The sequence below is a fragment of the Urocitellus parryii genome, chromosome 8 (genome assembly GCF_045843805.1).
Source record: "Urocitellus parryii isolate mUroPar1 chromosome 8, mUroPar1.hap1, whole genome shotgun sequence".
NCBI classification, from domain to species: domain Eukaryota; kingdom Metazoa; phylum Chordata; class Mammalia; order Rodentia; family Sciuridae; genus Urocitellus; species Urocitellus parryii.
The window spans coordinates 7,657,178-7,676,513 of NC_135538.1; the positions used below are offsets into that span (position 1 = coordinate 7,657,178).

General features: G+C 38.2%; 1 protein-coding gene across 1 annotated transcript; it reads right to left on the reverse strand.

Annotated features, from left to right (window-relative positions):
- Nucleotides 1–8,911: 8,911 nt before the first annotated feature.
- On the reverse strand, nucleotides 8,912–18,512 carry LOC144256560 (pre-mRNA-splicing regulator WTAP-like). Its single transcript, XM_077801732.1, has 3 exons — nucleotides 18,340–18,512; nucleotides 11,823–11,977; nucleotides 8,912–10,143 (listed from the first exon to the last, which is right to left on the reverse strand). Exons 1-3 carry the CDS (start codon nucleotides 18,456–18,458, stop codon nucleotides 9,560–9,562), a joined length of 858 nt encoding a protein of 285 aa, XP_077657858.1. The 5' UTR covers nucleotides 18,459–18,512; the 3' UTR covers nucleotides 8,912–9,559.
- Nucleotides 18,513–19,336: the final 824 nt, after the last annotated feature.

Below are 19,336 nucleotides of genomic sequence, written 5' to 3' on the forward strand. Positions count from 1 at the left end.
TGAAAAACTCCTCTGGTGCCTGCGTAGGTTTCTGGCATGCCTCGGTGGTTTTGTAACTAGGCCTGACGTTGTTGGGCTGGGGTCTTTCACTCCCATGTTCTCAGCAAGGCAGAGTCTACTATGCTAGGAAGGAAAGGGCTTCTAGGCAAGCACTGCAGTTGGTTGAGAACACTATATAATGGAACAAGAGAACGTGTCACAAGATTGTGGAGGGAAAAGCTGTTGACAAGTCTGGAGAAAGAATCCTCCTGAACTTCAAAGTAGACTGAAAAAAATCATTAGGTACTGGGAACCTACTTTAAGATTTGCAGAGATGTAATGGGTCAAATAACCCAGAGCAGATAATTGCAGTGTAGGCCCCAGAGATGGGTCTCTGAGAGGGAAAAAATTGAATAGTGGTGTTTCCTTTGAAAGAAATCCTTAGGGTCTGGGGTAGTGATGGGAACAGCAGTGCACTGCAATTCTCTGCTTTCTGATAATCCAGACTCTGTTCCCTATCCCCAAGCATATGAGAGTCCAAGGAATTCAAAGAACTTTCCCCTGGTTTCAGGTTTATTCTAACATATTTTCCTCTTAACTCTGGCCAGTCTTCACTCTCCTTTGTGGTTTTGCTCTGCTGCCCCTTAACATAATTCCCAAGGTTCCTACTTTGCATTCGTTCCCTTGTCCCTTACTAACAGGCAATTGCATGGCTTCAGTTACCACCTGATGTTGACAGCTGTGAAGTCCTATCCAACCTCCTTGTCTCTTGAGCTGACTGGTCTTCTCTACTTAAGTTTCCCATAAGCACATCAAATTTAACACAATTAAGCCCAAATCATATCTAACTCTTCCCACCTTTGTTTCTTCTCTATTTAAAATCTCACTGAGCAGTCTAACAACTATCTTCTGTTACGAAACCAGAAATCTACACCCTTTGAACTTCACTTACTTCAGGAAAGCTTCCAATTTCCTGTATTTGGTGACCTCCCACTCCCACCCCCTAGTGTCTTATACCTCACCTTACCTTTCATTTACCATATAATTCCTAATTTCATTTGTCTCCTCTACTAGACTATAAGATCTGCATCATGACCTTGTTATGTAGCTCCTAGCACATCAGGGGCATTAAATATGAATATATTCTTCTGGAGACAAGAATATATTCACTTGTCTCCTGCCTGGAGGCTCTATCTAGAACCAGCTTAGGAGGAAGTCTTGAGAAGGTAACTTTTTGTTGAGTGGCATGCAACACCTGTCTTCCAGGAAATCCTCAATATTGACTAAAAAGTATGTATGGGCCAGATGGGGGCTAAGAATATTGAGGAGGAAAGAAGAGAAAAAAAGTCTTAAGTTAGATCTAGAATCATGTTACCTGGGCTGCTTAGCAGAGGAAGTGGGTGGGTAACCACCATAATTTCCAAGTGCGTATAAGTAGCCACCATTTTACTGGTATTACAGAGCTAGTTTGTCCTGCAGAGGCTTTGAAACCATTCTTGGTTGTTTCATAAACAGTTGCAAGGATCCAAGTCAGGTTTTAGATACAAAGCAGAATTCACCAACTTACCAATTAGCAAATTGGTATTCATGTGAGGAGTGGTGAATCCCCAGTGGATTTGCGTAGGATGGAGGTTGGCAGTGTGCTCTGTACCACTAAGGGTAGCTCCACACTGCCTCGTCACAACTGCCCCCTAATAGGTCCAGATCAGAGATAATTACTTTATTCAGGGCTATAAAGTATTCATTATAGCCATGGAGACAGATGAATGCCCAAGACAGCATCATCATAGAAGAGTAGTGAATAATGATGGAGTACAGGGAATAAAGAGCTATTCGTGTGAGAAATGGGGAACATCTGAGAGACAAAACTGTCAGGATAACTTTCCATAATTCTGTAAAAGTATCTCGGAAGTGGTCAGCCACATAACAGCTGAGAAACCAAGCTCATCCATGGAGCTCTAAGTAACAAGTACTAACAAAACAGGTGTTCTTGAAATCTTCCCTGTAGTAGCATAGAGGCATTCACTACTTTATGTGAATGTCAATTGGTCCATCCTTCAAGGCAAGACTTGTTTTTTGTTTTCTTTTACTGGGAAATGAACTCGGGGGCACTTTACCACTAAGCTATATTCCCAGCCCTTTTTGAGACAGTCTCACTAAATTGCTGAGGCCTTGCTAAGGCCAAGGCTGGCTTTGAACTTGCACTCCTCCTGCCTCAGTCTGAGTGGCTGGGGTTACATACAGGTGTGCACCACTGCACCTGGCTTGTGAAATGTTTTTATTCCTCTTATTGGTATTTCCTTCACAGGCCAAATTTGACATTTTTGTCAGTGCTGTGGATAACACCAGCCTAGAGCCTGCCAGGCCAGCACTCTACCATTGAGCTTTGCTCCTAACTACCAAATTACTTCTAAGAGACAGTACTTAACTAAATCCATTAAATTAATCTATGTCTTTAGCTATATACTTAAAATCTGCATAATTGTAGTTTTTTGGTTATTCCATTGCCATTTCACGTGATTGTGCCCAACTTTTTAAGTATTTGGCACAGCTGTCATTAAGACTGCTTGAGTTGGCATCTCTGGTTCAGGTACAGTTCTTTTTACTGAAAAATGAAGGAAGACTAACAGTGTCTCAATTCTTGGAATCATAGTTCAGCTACCAGCTTTGAGGGGGATATTACTGAGGGAGCTCTAATGGCAACACTCTAAAGGGGCAGCTCTAACACTAACCTGTTGAAAAATTAAAGGATTCTTTAAGTAAAGCTATTATTATCTCTTCTTTTTAAAATCAACTGCTCAAATAAATTTTTTAAAATACTTTTTAATCTTTATTGGACACAATACCTTTTTTTTATTTATGTGATACTGAAGATCAAACCCAGGGACCCACATATGCTAGGTGAGCGCTCTACCACTGAGCTACAACCCCAACCCTGCAAATAAAAATTTCTATTGGGAGTAGTTTAACAAAGGGAGGTGGACTTAAAGGACTGGAACTTCACTTGGATACAGTAGTGGCTGACATTTACTGAGCAGTCACTGTGTACTTGGCACTTGCTGTGGACCAAATGTTGGCCATCCTCATATCGAATAAAATCGACTTCAAGATTAAGTTAATCAAAAGGGATAAAGAAGGGCATTATATACTGTTAAAAGGAACCATTCACCAACAATTCATAACAATTATCAATATTTATGCACCAAATAATGGCACTGCGATATTCATAAAACAAATTCTCCTCAAGTTCAAGAATCAAATAGACCATAACACAATAGTTATGGGTGACTTCAACACACCTCTCTCTCCATTGGACAGATCCTCCAAACAAAAGTTGAATAAAGAAACTATAGAACTCAATACCACAATCAATAACCTAGACTTAACTGACATATATAGAATGTATCAACCATCATCAAATGGATATACTTTTTTCTCAGCAGCACATGGATCCTTCTCAAAAATAGACCATATATTATGCCATAGGGCAACCCTCAGTAAATATAAAGGGGTGGAGATAATACCATGCATTTTATCTGATCATAATGGAATGAAACTGGAAATCAATGATAAAAGAAGGAAGGAAAAATCCTACATCACATGGAAAATGAACAATATGTTACTAAATGATCAATGGGTTACAGAAGACATAAAGGAGGAAATCAAAAAATTCTTAGAGATAAATGACAATACAGACACAACCTATCGGAATCTATGGGACACAATGAAAGCAGTTTTAAGAGGGAAATTCATCGCCTGGTGGTCATTCCTCAAAAAAAGGAAAAACCAACAAATAAATGAGCTCACACTTCATCTCAAAGCCCTAGAAAAGGAAGAGCAAAACAACAGCAAATGTAGCAGAAGGCAAGAAATAATTAAAATCAGAGCGGAAATCAATGAAATTGAAACAAAAGAAACTATTGAAAAAATTAACAAAACTAAAAGTTGGTTTTTCGAAAAAATAAATAAGATTGACAGGCCTTTAGCCATGCTAACGAAGAGAAGAAGAGAGAGAACTCAAATTACTAACATACGGGATGAAAAAGGCAATATCACAACAGATGCTACAGAAATACAGAAGACAATTAGAAATTATTTTGAAAACCTATATTCCAATAAAATAGAAGATAGTGAAGACATCAATAAATTTCTTAAGTCTTATGATTTGCCCAGACTGAGTCAGGAGGATACACACAATTTGAACAGACCAATATCAATGGATGAAATTGAAGAAGCCATCAAAAGACTACCAACCAAGAAAAGCCCAGGACCGGATGGGTATACAGCGGAGTTTTACAAAACCTTTAAAGAAGAATTAATACCAATACTTTTCAAGTTATTTCAGGAAATAGAAAAAGAGGGAGCTCTTCCAAATTCATTCTGTGAGGCCAATATCACCCTGCTTCCGAAACCAGACAAAGACACCTCAAAGAAAGAAAACTACGGACCAATATCTCTAATGAACCTAGATGCAAAAATCCTCAATAAAATTCTGGTGAATCGAATACAAAAACACATAAAAAAAATTGTGCACCATGATCATGTAGGATTCATCCCTGGGATGCAAGGCTGGTTCAATATATGGAAATCAATAAATGTTATTCACCACATCAATAGACTTAAAGATAAGAACCATATGATCATCTCGATAGACGCAGAGAAAGCATTCGACAAAGTACAGCATCCCTTTATGTTCAAAACATTAGAAAAACTAGGGATAACAGGAACTTACCTTGACATTGTAAAAGCTATCTATGCTAAGCCTCAGGCTAGCATCATTCTGAATGGACAAAAGTTAGAGGCATTCCCTCTAAAATCTGGAACAAGACAGGGATGCCCTCTATCACCACTTCTATTCAATATAGTTCTCGAAACACTGGCCAGAGCAATTAGACAGACGAAAGAAATTAAAGGCATAAAAATAGGAAAAGAAGAACTTAAATTATCACTATTTGCAGATGACATGATTCTATACCTAGAAGACCCAAAAAAGTCTACAAAGAAACTACTAGAACTAATAAATGAATTCAGCAAAGTGGCAGGATATAAAATCAACACGCATAAATCAAAGGCATTTCTGTATATCAGCGACAAAACTTCTGACACAGAAATGAGGAAAAACACTCCATTCACAATATCCTCAAAAAAAAATAAAATACTTGGGAATCAACCTAACAAAAGAGGTGAAAGATTTATACAATGAAAACTACAGAACCCTAAAGAGAGAAGTAGAAGAAGATCTTAGAAGATGGAAAAATATACCCTGTTCATGGATAGGCAGAAGTAACATTATCAAAATGGCGATATTACCAAAAGTTCTCTATAGGTTTAATGCAATGCCAATCAAAATCCCAACGGCATTTCTTGTAGAAATAGAGAAAGCAATCATGAAATTCATATGGAAAAATAAAAGACCCAGAATAGCAAAAGCAATTCTAAGCAGGAAGTGTGAATCAGGCGGTATAGCAATACCAGATTTCAAACTATATTACAGAGCAATAGTGACAAAAATCAGCATGGTACTGGTACCAAAACAGGCGGGTGGACCAATGGTATAGAATAGAGGACACAGAGACTAATCCACAAAGTTACAACTATCTTATATTTGATAAAGGGGCTAAAAGCATGCAATGGAGGAAGGACAGCATCTTCAACAAATGGTGTTGGGAAAACTGGAAATCCATATGCAACAAAATGAAACTGAGTCCCTTTCTCTCGCCATGCACAGAAGTTAACTCAAAATGGATCAAGGAGCTTGATATCAAATCAGAGACTCTGCGTCTGATAGAAGAAAAAGTTGGCTCCGATCTACATATTGTGGGGTCGGGCTCCAAATTCCTTAATAGGACGCCCATAGCCCAAGAGTTAATAACAAGAATCAACAAATGGGACTTACTTAAACTAAAAAGTTTTTTCTCAGCAAGAGAAACAGTAAGAGAGGTAAATAGGGAGCCTACATCCTGGGAACAAATTTTTACTCCTCACACTTCAGATAGAGCCCTAATATCCAGAGTATACAAAGAACTCAAAAAATTAGACAATAAGATAACAAATAACCCAATCAACAAATGGGCCAAGGACCTGAACAGACACTTCTCAGAGGAGGATATACAATCAATCAACAAGTACATGAAAAAATGCTCACCATCTCTAGCAGTCAGAGAAATGCAAATCAAAACCACCCTAAGATACCATCTCACTCCAGTAAGATTGGCAGCCACTATGAAGTCAAACAACAACAAGTGCTGGCAAGGATGTGGAGAAAAGGGTACTCTTGTACATTGCTGGTGGGACTGCAAATTGGTGCGGCCAATTTGGAAAGCAGTTTGGAAATTCCTGGGAAAGCTGGGAATGGAACCACCATTTGAACCTGCTATTGCCCTTCTCGGACTATTCCCTGAAGACCTTAAAAGAGCATGCTACAGGGATACTGCCACATCGATGTTCATAGCAGCACAATTCACAATAGCTAGACTGTGGAACCAACCCAGATGTCCTTCAATAGATGAATGGATAAAAAAAAAATGTGGCATCTATACACAATGGAGTACTATGCAGCAATAAAAAATGACAAAATCATAGAATTTGCAGGGAAATGGATGGCACTAGAGCAGATTATGCTTAGTGAAGCTAGTCAATCCCTAAAAAACAAATACCAAATGTCTTCTTTGATATAATGAGAGCAACTATGAACAGAGCAGGGAGGAAGAGCAGGAAGAAAAGATTAACATTAAACAGAGACATGAGATTGGAGGGAAAGGGAGAGAAAAGGGAAATTGCACGGAAATGAAGGGAGACCCTCATTGCTATACAAAATTACATATAAGAGGTTGTGAGGGGAATGGGAAAATAAACAAGGAGAGAAATGAATTACAGTAGATGGGGTAGAGAGAGAAGATGGGAGGGGAGGGGAGGGGGATAGTAGGGGATAGGAAAGGTAGCAGAATACAACAGTTACTAATAGGGCATTATGTAAAATTGTGGATGTGTAACCGACGTGATTCTGCAATCTGCATTTGGGGTAAAATTGGGAGTTCATAACCCACTTCAATCTAATGTATGAAATATGATATGTCAAGAGCTTTGTAATGTTGTGAACAACCAATAATAAAAAAAAAAGAAGCCTACACAAGTTTAGTCATAAAATTGCACTACTCCTTGAAAAACTAATTTTCTATTGCACACCAATGATAACACGACAGGTGAGTTCCATTCCATAGATATCTCCCCTGCCCCTAGTACTAGGGATTGAACACAGAGGTACTTTACTGTGTTGCATGTCTAGCCCTTTAAAAAAATTTTGTTTAATCTTGAGACAGGTTCTCACTAAGTTGCCTTGAGCTTGTGATCATCCTGTCTTACCCTCCTCAGTTGCTGGGATAATGGGCAGGTACCACCACACCCTGCTCAGGGAATATTAATTTAGCATGTATCAAAATGTTTAATCATATAAAAATGCAAATTGTATATTATTTTTCATTCACTTTAGAAGACTGAACTAAAGGTTAATCAAAAGACAGTGCAAAAGCTGGGGTTGTAGCTCAGTGGTAGAGCACTTGCCTCTCAGGTGTGAGGCACCAGGTTCGATCTTCAGCACCACATAAAAATTAAAAAATAGATATTGAGATATTGTGTTCAACTAAAATATTATATATATATATATATATATATATATATATATATTATTATTTTTTTTTTTTACGTGCAGGCCAGGCAGTGGTATATGCCTACAACCCCAGCAATTAGGGAGGCTGAGGCGGAAGCCAGCCTGGGCAATCTGTTTCAAAAAGCAGGGATGGGGCTGGGGATTCAGCACAGTACACTAGACATCTTGCCTAGCAAGCACAATACCCAATAATGAAGGAAAAAAGGTTTTTCATTTTTTACAGTTCTGGGGATTGAGCCCAGGGCCTTGTGTATGCTATGCAAGTACTGTACCACTGAGCCACATCCACAGCCCAATACATTATTATTATTTTTAATAATTATTTTTAGTTGTAGTTGGACACAATACCTTTATTTTATTTATTTTTATGTAATGCTGAGAAATGAACCCAGGGCCTCGCACGTGCCAGATGAGCGCTCTACCATGAGCCACAACTACAGCCCCCCCAGTAATTATTTTTAATACACCACTTAAGACCACAGATGTGTCAGCTAGATAAGCAAAATATAGTCATCATTTCCAAATTAAGTTGAACTTCTGTTACAATTATTGTTGTAACTCCACTTCTGAGGTTCACTGGTTACAAGTTATGTCTGAAAACTGTTTTGCTTTTAGCAGAAATGACATGTTTTATATCAACCGTATATAAATATGCTACAGAATTCTAAAGACATGATGTCTTAGTCCTTGATAGTTAATGTATAATTACGTTGAGGGGGAAAAAATGGAACCAGCTTTAGCAATCTTAGCATTTTCTCCTACATCTCAATACCCCCATAGACTTAGTGATATAATATATACAGATATGTTAGTGAAACCCAATAATACTGGCCTATGTTTCAAAACAAACATCACTGACTACAAGGATACACTAATTAATTAAAATCAGGCCACAGAAATAAGCTGCTTTTCAGTTAAAACCAACAAAATAGCTGGTGACTATTTTCTTTAGACTTTTCTGCATTTTCAAATATTTTTAAATTATTATTTTTATGTCAGGAAAAAAAACATTAAAGAACAGTCCTAAACTCCAACTTCATTTTGCAAAAAAAAGCACAGATTAATAATCATGTGCACAATCAAAACTGATGAATGGGCAGACCTAAATTTCAGCTTTGTGGCATGTTAAAGGATAATGATTAGAAATTCAGCAAGTCAATGACAATGTGACAAAAGCTAAACATACCCAAAACAACAAAACAAAAAATTTTTACCAATGATAAAGAGTTACAATAAAAATCTTTATTTAGGTTTGGCCAGTACAGGTAAGATATACTGGAGTCACAGAGCAATATGCATTAACAGGATACAACAGTTCATAAAAATTGAGTTAACTATGCACACAAATATCTTAAACATTCAGTCACCTAAAGAGAAAATGCACAGATGTATGGTGGAAAAAATTGTATCTAACACTGAAACTACTATAGGATTCCATCAACAAGTCCAACTTTTAGTGATAAAAATCTACGGTACTGGGCAAACTTGGCAGTCATAAACCCACATCTACTCTAACAAGTCTGAATGGTGCGGAAGTATATAACAGCATGAGGAAGAATGCCCTTACACAGCACGGGTTCTAGAGACACAGATTTATACAGACATCATTGTGTCATACTTTTAAGGAAAGATTTCCATTTACAACTTCACATTAACTCATATAAAAATAACTTGACCCTACACAAAATGTCCTTTTAGCAACATTCAAAGTAATTAACTGTTACAATTTCCAAAGTGGCAGAGGTATTGAAGCCAGGGAAAAAAAGAAAAAAGAAAGGGGAAAAAGAAAAGAATCAAACAAAACAAAAACACACCCATAAAAAGGCAAGTTGTGACAAAAAGTATGCATCAATTTTCTGGACAGTATCCTCTCCCAAATTAAATGACACTGTATAAAAATTTGCTGGAAAAATATTACAAAACTGAACCCTGTACATTTACACTTGAGTCCAAGCCATTCTGAACGTGGCGGGAGCCCACAGTTCGGTTACCTTTCCCACTCACTGCTTTCTCCTCTTGAGGGTCATGACTGGAGTCTGTGTCATTTGAATGATGTGTAAGAGAATTTTCACTGCCCGTGGGAGAGTCTACACTTTCATACCCCGCACTGAGTTGGTTTACGTAACTACTACCTCCTCTGCCAGTTCTCTCCTCTGAGCTGTTGGAGGCCTTATTACCATTCCCTGGAGAAGAAGGAAAGTCATCCTCTGTTGTGTTCCCCTCCCTGTGAAATCCAGACCCAGACGTCCTCTGACGGGAGGAGCTGCCATTGCTTGGTCCATTTGCCAGACGACTGCAGTCTTTACTTGTGGCCTCTGCCTGTTCTACAGGTTCAGAAGATGTAGTCCTGCTGGTACTTGGGGCTGAGGCTTGAGACTGCTGCTGTTGGTACTGAGCCAACTGCTGGCGCGTCTCCTTCAGTTGTTGCTGAAGAACTAGAATGGTACTCTGCATACCTTCTACTTCTTCGTCAAGTTGTATGATGAAGTCATTTAGTTCTGTGCAAAGGAGAGTCAAACCTACTTTAATATCTCTTAAAATATTTTAAAATATTTCTCAATAAAGTCATAAAGCCAAGCAGTCAATAAATACTAAGTAAGTAAAGAAACACAACTTTCTTTCTTTTTTGAGGTACTGCGGAGCACTTAACCACTGAGCTACATCCCCAGCCCTTTTTATTTTTTACTTTGAGACCAGGTCTTGCTAAGTTGCCCAGGCTGAATTCAAACTTCGATTTTCCTGCCTCAGCCTCCTGAGTGGCTGAGATTACAGGCGTATGCCACCAAGACCAGCTAAGAAACAATGATGCTAATACCACAACACATTTTAAATTTTTACTTGAAATTTTAAAATAGCCATTCAGAAATGAGTGTGGGGGCAAATTGGATACTTCAAGTAATATATTAAAGAACCGAGCTGAAAATGATTCAAGCCATCCTGCTACCCATAGCTGGTTACAGCCTGAAAAATATGACCCACATTTACCTGTGGGTTCACCACAGCCAATCCCCTTACTCCTCACCCTCTTAGTCAGTGTCTTAACTCCACAGTAGGTCCAGTCCTCAGGACAGTATGGTTCTTTAATTCTCTTAAGAGGTCTGTGCTGTTACCAAAGACTGCTTCATATATAAGAACAAAATCACATAAAATACTACTAGGAGACTAGTTAAGATACACATGTCCGAGCTGGGCCCCATGGCACCTGTAATCCCAGCGGCCCAGGGGGCTGAGACAGGAGGATCACGAGTTCAAAGCCAGCCTCAACAAAGGTGAGGTGCTTAGCAGCTCAATGAGATCCTGTCTACAAATACAAAATAAAGCTGGGATGGGGCTCAGTGGCCAAGTGCCCTGAGTTCAATTCCCTTTACCCATACCCCACCCCCAAATACACGTCTGTTAAGTTTTTAAAAGACTTTGGGAAAACAAAGTCCCTCACTGATATATAAAAATCTCCTAGTTAACATGTTTACAAGTAGTACAAGTTGACTCCAGTCCTTTTTCAATTCTGAAACAGGGTCTCACTAAGTTGCCCAGACAGGTCTCAAACATATGATCCTCTTGTCCCAGCCTCTGGAGCCACTGGGATTACAGGTGTTCGCCACTGTGCCCAACTAAAAGGTAGTTTTAAAGGTAGTACTTGGCCACTGATTCTCTTTGCAATTAACCATCACATATGGTATCCCTCAGTTTAAATGTTCAGTTTGGCTATGTGCCTCACTATCAGTCCTCTTCGCAAACAGGAGAAAGAGCACTGGATGCACCTCTGCTTGCCCCAAAGAGGACAGTGGCTAACAATTAAACTTGGGTTGTCTTAGCAAATTTAAATATTAAATCTCTTATTCACTAGGACCCTGATAGATAAAATTATATTCTTTTCAGACTACTGGAAATTGCTAAACATTTCTAAGATTCACTCTTACCGAGAAATGGTTAAAGATACACCTTTTAACCACCAAACAAAAAAAATTTCTTATGCAATTTGTGGAGTAAGCAATTAGAGAGGGGGGAAAATCCTAAAATTAAATAGCTGTTTTTTGACTTAACTAAAAATGTTTCATTCATAACTTTATATAACCAGACAGAGAACAGCATGCACAGAATCTAACCTATGTGATCATGCCTGGCAGTGTTTTAAAGCCAGTGCAAAGTTAAGCAAACTTTTCAAAAAACCCCTTACCATCCTGACTGCTTTTAAGTTCCTCACTATATTTCTTCTGTAAAGCCAACTCTGCTTCAAGCTGTGCAATACGACCCTGGGACAGTTGCCTTCCAAGCTCCTGGTTCTCCTGGATAAGCATTCGACACTTCGCCATTAACTTTTTGCCTGTTTGGCTGCAAAGGAAAGAGCCAACCATCACAAAATGAAGATAAAAATCTCTATAACCTTCTTTGCATTACTACAGCAGTAGATATAACACATACAGAACATAACTACTTCACAATAAATGCCACCCTATAATTACCATCTTCTTTTCTGGAACATGTCCATCTTCTGTATGTCAGTATTTTGCCTATACACCAGCAAAAATAACCCCTATACAGAGAGTACCCAAAAAGCCTTTTTTAATTGTTTTTCTTTTACATCAATAATCTATTCAACTCAAAATATCATTTAAAATAGAAACAGTCCAGTTAAGTAATACACATCTTGCATATACCATATTAACTACACTCAGGTACTTAGCTTTATCAAACAAAAGTTCTTGAAAAGGTACATGCAGTATCAGTCATAAATATACTTTCTTTAAAATACCTATAAATGAATCAAAATATATTTATCCTTGCTAGAAAAACATATAAATTCCTCCTACTAAATAGATTCTCTGGCACATGAATATTTCCTACTTCTCAAGAATATATCTATTCTGTTAAGTGAAGCACTTTCAGTATTACTATTTTAAGCCTTAAAACTCTTCTGAGCTGGGGTAGCCCAGTGGTAGAACACTTGCCCAGCATGTACAAGGCCCTGGGCCTGATCCGTAGCAGTGGGAATGGAGGGTGGGGGCTCTTTTCTACTCACTCATCAATGCCTCATTTAACTTTTTCTTTCCCCAGCCTAGGGACTGAACCCAGGGACACTCTATCACCTCCAGCCCTTTTTATTTTTTGAGACAGGGTCTTGCTAATAAATTGCCCAAGCTGACCCTGAATTTGTTATCCTCCTGCCTCAGCCTCCCAGGTAGCTGGGATTACAGGCATGTGGCACAGCCGCCCAGCCTCGTTTAACTTTTTATATGAAATATATATATAGGGGCTGGGGATGTGGCTCATGCGGTAGCGTGCTTGCCTACCATGCGTGCGGCCCGGGTTCGATCCTCAGCACCACATACAAAAGATGTTGTGTCTGCCGAAAACTAAAAAATAAATAATAAATAATTCTCTCTTTCCTCTCTCACTCTCTCTTTAAAAAATATATATATATAGATATAGATATTTTTTTAAGTCGCCAAACTGGGGCATAAGTTTTAAAATTTAATACTAATATGCAGCTTAGCTTTTACTGATGTGGAAAAAGATTAACTATGAATCACAACAATCAGGGATTACTTTTTTTTTTTGAGAATTTTTAATATTTATTTTTTAGTTCTCGGCGGACACAACATCTTTGTTGGTATGTGGTGCTGAGGATCGAACCCGGGCCGCACGCATGCCACGAGAGCGCGCTACCGCTTGAGCCACATCCCCAGCCCAATCAGGGATTACTTAAGACAAATAATGCAAACATAAAAATGTCTACCAAATTAGGAGTGCCTTACTTTCAATAGCTCCATTTCCAAATGCTAGGGCCATATACTGTAGTCCCTATAAGCACATGCACAGCAATGGCAGAAGTAAAATCAGAAGCCCTGATAACAGCTTTACTTCAGCCTCAGCAATACTGACAGAAATTACTGGTACTTTTAAAGGTATTAATTTAAGTATATAACTGTGATAATAACTTTGGGATGTGGATAGGGACAGTACGACATTCTTTTCACTGAATTAAGCTCAAAATGACTTTATTGGTTAAAAATATTTTAATTCTAGTTTTTCCTTGTTCTAGTAGTAATGCACTTTCCTGATGCATTACTTCTGAGTGCATCTGATTCTATCAAGACTTAGAACTTTAAAACTGGGAGCACTTGATAGATAATTCTTAATCTTTCAAGTAGTATGGCAAAGTTCTTTTCACTATCACAGCTTATGTTCTAACCCAACAAAAAAGCCTGTAAGTTTCCTTACAAAAATCTATGGAACAGTAAAACCCAGTTTAACACTACTCAAATGAGTACGAGGTGAAACTCACGAGTTAGCACATGACAAGGGTTTTATTCTTTTATATTTCAATTATATTAGCTGGTGTTCTTCTTCATTGCTACTGTAGCTTCAGATTTATCCCATTTTTCATAAGCATCCTCAGACTTACCCTCCACTGAACAAGCACTTAGAAACCAAACAATGAGGAAATAAGATATTACGGACAACAACAACAAAAAAGATATCATGAACACCGCTGTCAAAGGCAGTGGAATTCTTCCCACTTGGCTACCAATGCTGCAACAACTTTATTTCTTGCAAGGCATACAGCAATTAAACTGAAAATTCTTTTCTATGAATTTAATAAGGATTAGGAAAAGAAAGCTGTAAAATACATTAATGACCTGACTTAACCCCATATAAAAACATCGAAAATTCTATTGCAAGCTGGGCATGGTGGTACACGCCTACAATCCCTGCGGCTCAGGAGGCTGAGACAGGAGGATCTCAAGTTCAAAACCAGCCTCAGCAAAAGCAAGGCACTTAGCAACTCAATGAGATCCTGTCTCTAAATAAACACAAAAAAGGGCTTGGAATGTGGCTCAGTGTTCAAGTGCCCCTGATTTCAATCCCTGGCATCCCCCCCAATCACATCCCAAAAAAATTCTATTGCAAAAAAAAATTTTAAAAACTCATCTTTTTATAAATAGCTGATCTAAGATAACACTATCACTTCTAAAATTAGTGATAACTCAAACACAAAAACACTTTTCAAAAAAACTCTGTAATTTTATCTCATTTTTATTAATTATCTCATGTAAAATTTATGTGATGCATAACATACACACACACACACAAAAAAAAAAAAAAAAAAGGCTTGGGGTTATAATCAGGGGTGGAACCTATGTTTAGCATGTGAGGCCCTACATTCAAGCTTCAGCACCTGCCCCCAACAAACAGGCAGTGAGGTGTAGCTCAGTGATACAGCACTTGCCTAGCATGTGCAAGGCCTTGGGTTTGATCCCCAACACAACTAAATAAATAAATAAAATGTTTAGGAAACAAAACATACAAAATAGTTGAAAGTCAGGACTGGAGGGGCAGGTCCATAACCCCAGCAACTGGGGAGGATGAGACAGAAGAACTGCTACATACTGGGCTGGGTTGCAGCTCAGCAGTAGAGGCTCCGCCTAGCAGATGCAAGCCCCTGGGTTTGATCCTTAGCACCACATAAGAATAAACAAAGGTATTATGTACAAGTACAACTAAAAAATAAATATTAAGGGCTGGGGTTGTGGCTCGGCGGTAGAGCGCTTCCCTCGCACATGCAAGACCTGGGTTCCATCCTCAGCACCACCTAAAAATAAATGAATAAAGGTATTGTAAAAATAAATAAATTTTTTTAAAAAAAGGAGGATCGCACATGAGGCTAGCCTGGGCAATTTAGCGATGCCCTGTTTCAAAACAAAAATTAAAAAGGCCTGGGTTTAATCCCAGTACCAAATAAATAAATAAAAAGTGTTTGAAAGATGAATAAAAAGTCAGGATCATTCCTCTCATTCAAATGTTTCTTTCTTTTTCTTTTTTTTCATTAATTCAAATGTTTCTGAAATAATTTTTAAATTATACACACACACACACACACACACACACACCATTTCTAAAACCAAATAACTCACAAAACAAATACAATGGGAAATATTTGAAGAGAAGGATTTTAAAAAAGGAATGAAGAAATGAACCTTGTATTTCGAGGTGAAGGGATGCCTGGCAGGCTATTTTGCAGAAATGAGCACACAATTACCTATGTGATTAAATGCAAACTGAAAACTGCCAAATACTAAAACATACCTCTTTAAATGTGCTGAAACACAGGCTAAAATGTATGCATTATACACATGAATGAAATATTTTGACTAAAGTGGACAATATAACTCAGGAATCTTTCTCCCATAAAATTAAAGCAGAAAAATACTAAAGTGGAAAAAAAATGCCACACATACACAAAACCCCATTCTACTTGAATTATTACACACTGATTATAATCGATGGAGCATTATTTGTTCCAAATTAATAATGTATTTTTAGTACCCAAAGAACTTTGGATTTATAGCCTAATTTTACAGAACAAAATTTCATTAAAATAAATTATGATTCACTAAATGGAAATACTATGTAACCATTAAAATATAGTAAACTATATGTACTAAAAAATGCCCAAGAGAAAAAAGAAAGGTGGTGGGGATCTACAAATCATTTGTATGTAATGATATAATCACATCTGTTTAAATCAATACACATAAAATGATTGTGTATGCATACAAATTATCTTGATGATACCCAAGAAATTCAACAATGGTTACTACTCCTGGAAAGCAGAGTGGAAGAATGAGGTCACATCCAGGAGTGACACTCACTTTTCATTTCTACCTTTTTCCAAGTGTTTCAATTTTACATACAAGCATCTATTATCTTGTTAATTTAAGAGAAAAGTTTTATAATAACATGAATATAGCCCACAGACCTCAAAGTGACTGTACCTAAGTGGCAAAGAAAGATGCTAGCTAAATTTGAGTACATGTTAATTGATACATTTTATGAACTACCTTTTGACCTACTATAAATACAGTTAGGCCATAAATCTTAAAAAGCACAAAATAAATACAAAAGACTTAATGTGGCCACAATAAGATAATTTAAAACACAATTTTTAGAAGCAGATTTCTTGCTGCAAAGTCACATAAACCACCTCAACCCACCCTCTGCCCCATAAATTCCCTAAAGCACAAACATACAAGATACTTACAATTGATTTGAATGATTAAGAAAGAACTTAAGTCACCCTTGTTAAAACTGCACTTAAACGATGGGACAAGCTGGAACATTTCTCTTCTACTCATCTCAGACTCCATTATCACCAAGCGAAAATTCAAATTGGTGACTTATAGAATGTTCTGATGAAAAAAAATTCATCTCCAGGATTGGATGGAAGCATGAAGAAAATAATGCCTCATTTATCTAAATGATCATATGAATTTTCTAGAAATGGTCACTATACCTTTTTTTTGGTTCGCAAAATGTCTCACTTAGGCCAGCCCATAGTTCCAACATATTATGTCCCCAATCTTCTGGCAGGCACCCTGTGAGATTGTCCCACATTAATTTCTACTACAATACCCTAGGACAAAGTGTCAAAAAGTAATAAGTATCAAGTCTCCTTGTCTTTTATGATACCAGCTGGAACAAAGAAGGTCTTTTAAAAATGAGATAGCTTTTTCCTTCACTTTGAGAGCACAGCAACCATTTTTCCAAAATGAATCTGCTCTCCACAGCCCCCCAAAATTAAAATGTTAAGAGTACAACAAAATCATAGTATTCCTTGAACTTTGGGGGAAAAAAAAGCGACTATTCCAAGGCACATTTAATTTAATATCAAGAGTGTAATACAAAAGGCCCCAATACAACGAAGGAACACATTCCCCCATTAACACCAGTGACAATGCTCTTTTAACATGTGCCTGTTGAATGGGATGGGGATTCATAAAGTTCACTACTGAGAAAAAATAATGCAGTGAGTCTCATCATCACAGCCAATGTCCTTATACAATCTAGTTGTGAGATGAACGTTCATAACGCTTCACACAGTTTAAACCTGAAGTTCAATACCACACCTTCATGTCTGCACAGTCCTCAGTTGTCTGCAGTTTTTAAAACCATTCAAAGAACCATTGATGAAAACCACATTGATTTAAGGCTCCATTATGTAAGAGAGAGCCCTAAGCTAGATGGTTAAATATATGCTATACTTGTACTGACAGCTATTATTTGATTTTCTCATGACTATTAAAAGTTGGTTCTCAGCAGAAAAACCTTTAAAGGCAATATCACCTCATTTGAGTTTTGACCCAGAAGTTCAACAACAATCATGAAGTCCACAGTCTTATTGGCAAAACTGATACACAGTGTCTCTAAGTCATTATGCTCAAGGCTAAGAGCGATGCATATTCCGTTTTTACATTTTACTGGAATTTTACATGTTCAATTCATGATTTTTAAATCTCTAGGTTTTCAATCCTCCAAACTGTCTGAAGACACAGTGTGCCACAGACTTAAGACTTCTGTTTCTCCCTCTATTTTCTTCAAACAGAAACATTTCTCAAGTGTCTACATGTTCTAGAAGGGGAATTTTTCGGAGGTGGCCTCTTCTTCGGAATAGTCCGACGACATCAGGCCTCAGAAGCAAAGGGAAGGGGAAGAAGAAAAAGCTGAAACACAAGGTTCATCTGGTAAGTTTTACATTAATCATTACAAGCTGCACGGTATAAGAATGTGTTTTGTTTTGTTTGGCTCAAAAAGTCTGAGTCTTGGTGTGGAAACGAGTACTTGGCTGTCCCACCACAGCTTTCTCGCAGTGGGACTGTCAGGGAAGTCTTGACTGGGGAGTATGATTTGTTTACCTATCAGGCGTAAACTTCCAGGCACTCAGTTCATTTTGGGCTTGTTCCAGTTTGTCTTTAGTCTGTTCCAGTTCGCCTTTCATTTTTAGGAAAAACAAGTTGATCGCTGGGTCTACCATTGTTGATCTCAGTTGGGCAACACTCGGCTGCTGGACTTGCTTGAGGTACTGAATTTGAGTCTGTGCAAAGCAAAAGAAACAATTATTACCAAATCAAAGAAAACATATGTAAAATGATGGGGGAAATGCCCTTGCATTAACTTGATTTACCAGCTCCATTAATTAAATCCCTATCCCCTTTGATCTTAAGATTTTTCCCCTAAGGGGCTAGGGGAATAGACAGGAGACAGAGCACATGAGGTGACAGAGTGCATGAATGCAAGGCCCTGGCTTCTCTCCCTGCACACACACAAATCCACTAGAAAAAGCACTGATTAAATTAAGAACAACTATAATTGAAAGTTGTTATTCATGCAAGAATTGTGGACATCTGATTGCATCTCCATGTATGTGGGACACTGAAACAAAAAGGCCTCATCATTGCAAATATAAAACTACCACACACCAAAAAAAAAAAAAAAAAAAAAAAGGCTGTATTTACTAAAGAATACTGACACACACTAAAAAAAAAAAAAAAAAAAAGGCAAAGTTTAAAATATTAATTATAAAAGACTGAGTGGAGCCGGGTGGCGTGGCACATGCCTGTAATCCTAGCAACTGGGCTGAGGCAGGAGGATAGCAGGCTCAAGGCCAGCCTTGCTAACTTTAGCAAGACCTTTTATCAAAAACACGCGGGACCAGCTGCCTGGGGACAGCAACTCTGGGCAGGCAGGAGGCAGGGCCTGCCCTGGGCCCGAGCTGAGTAGAGATGCTGGAGGAGCCGTGCAAAGATCTGTCTTGAGGAAGACCCTCCAGATCCCTCCGGGTGTGGCTGCCTCCCTGCCAGCCCTGCGGCTGGGCCTCCTTCCAGGAACCATGGACGGAATGCCTCGAGAAGG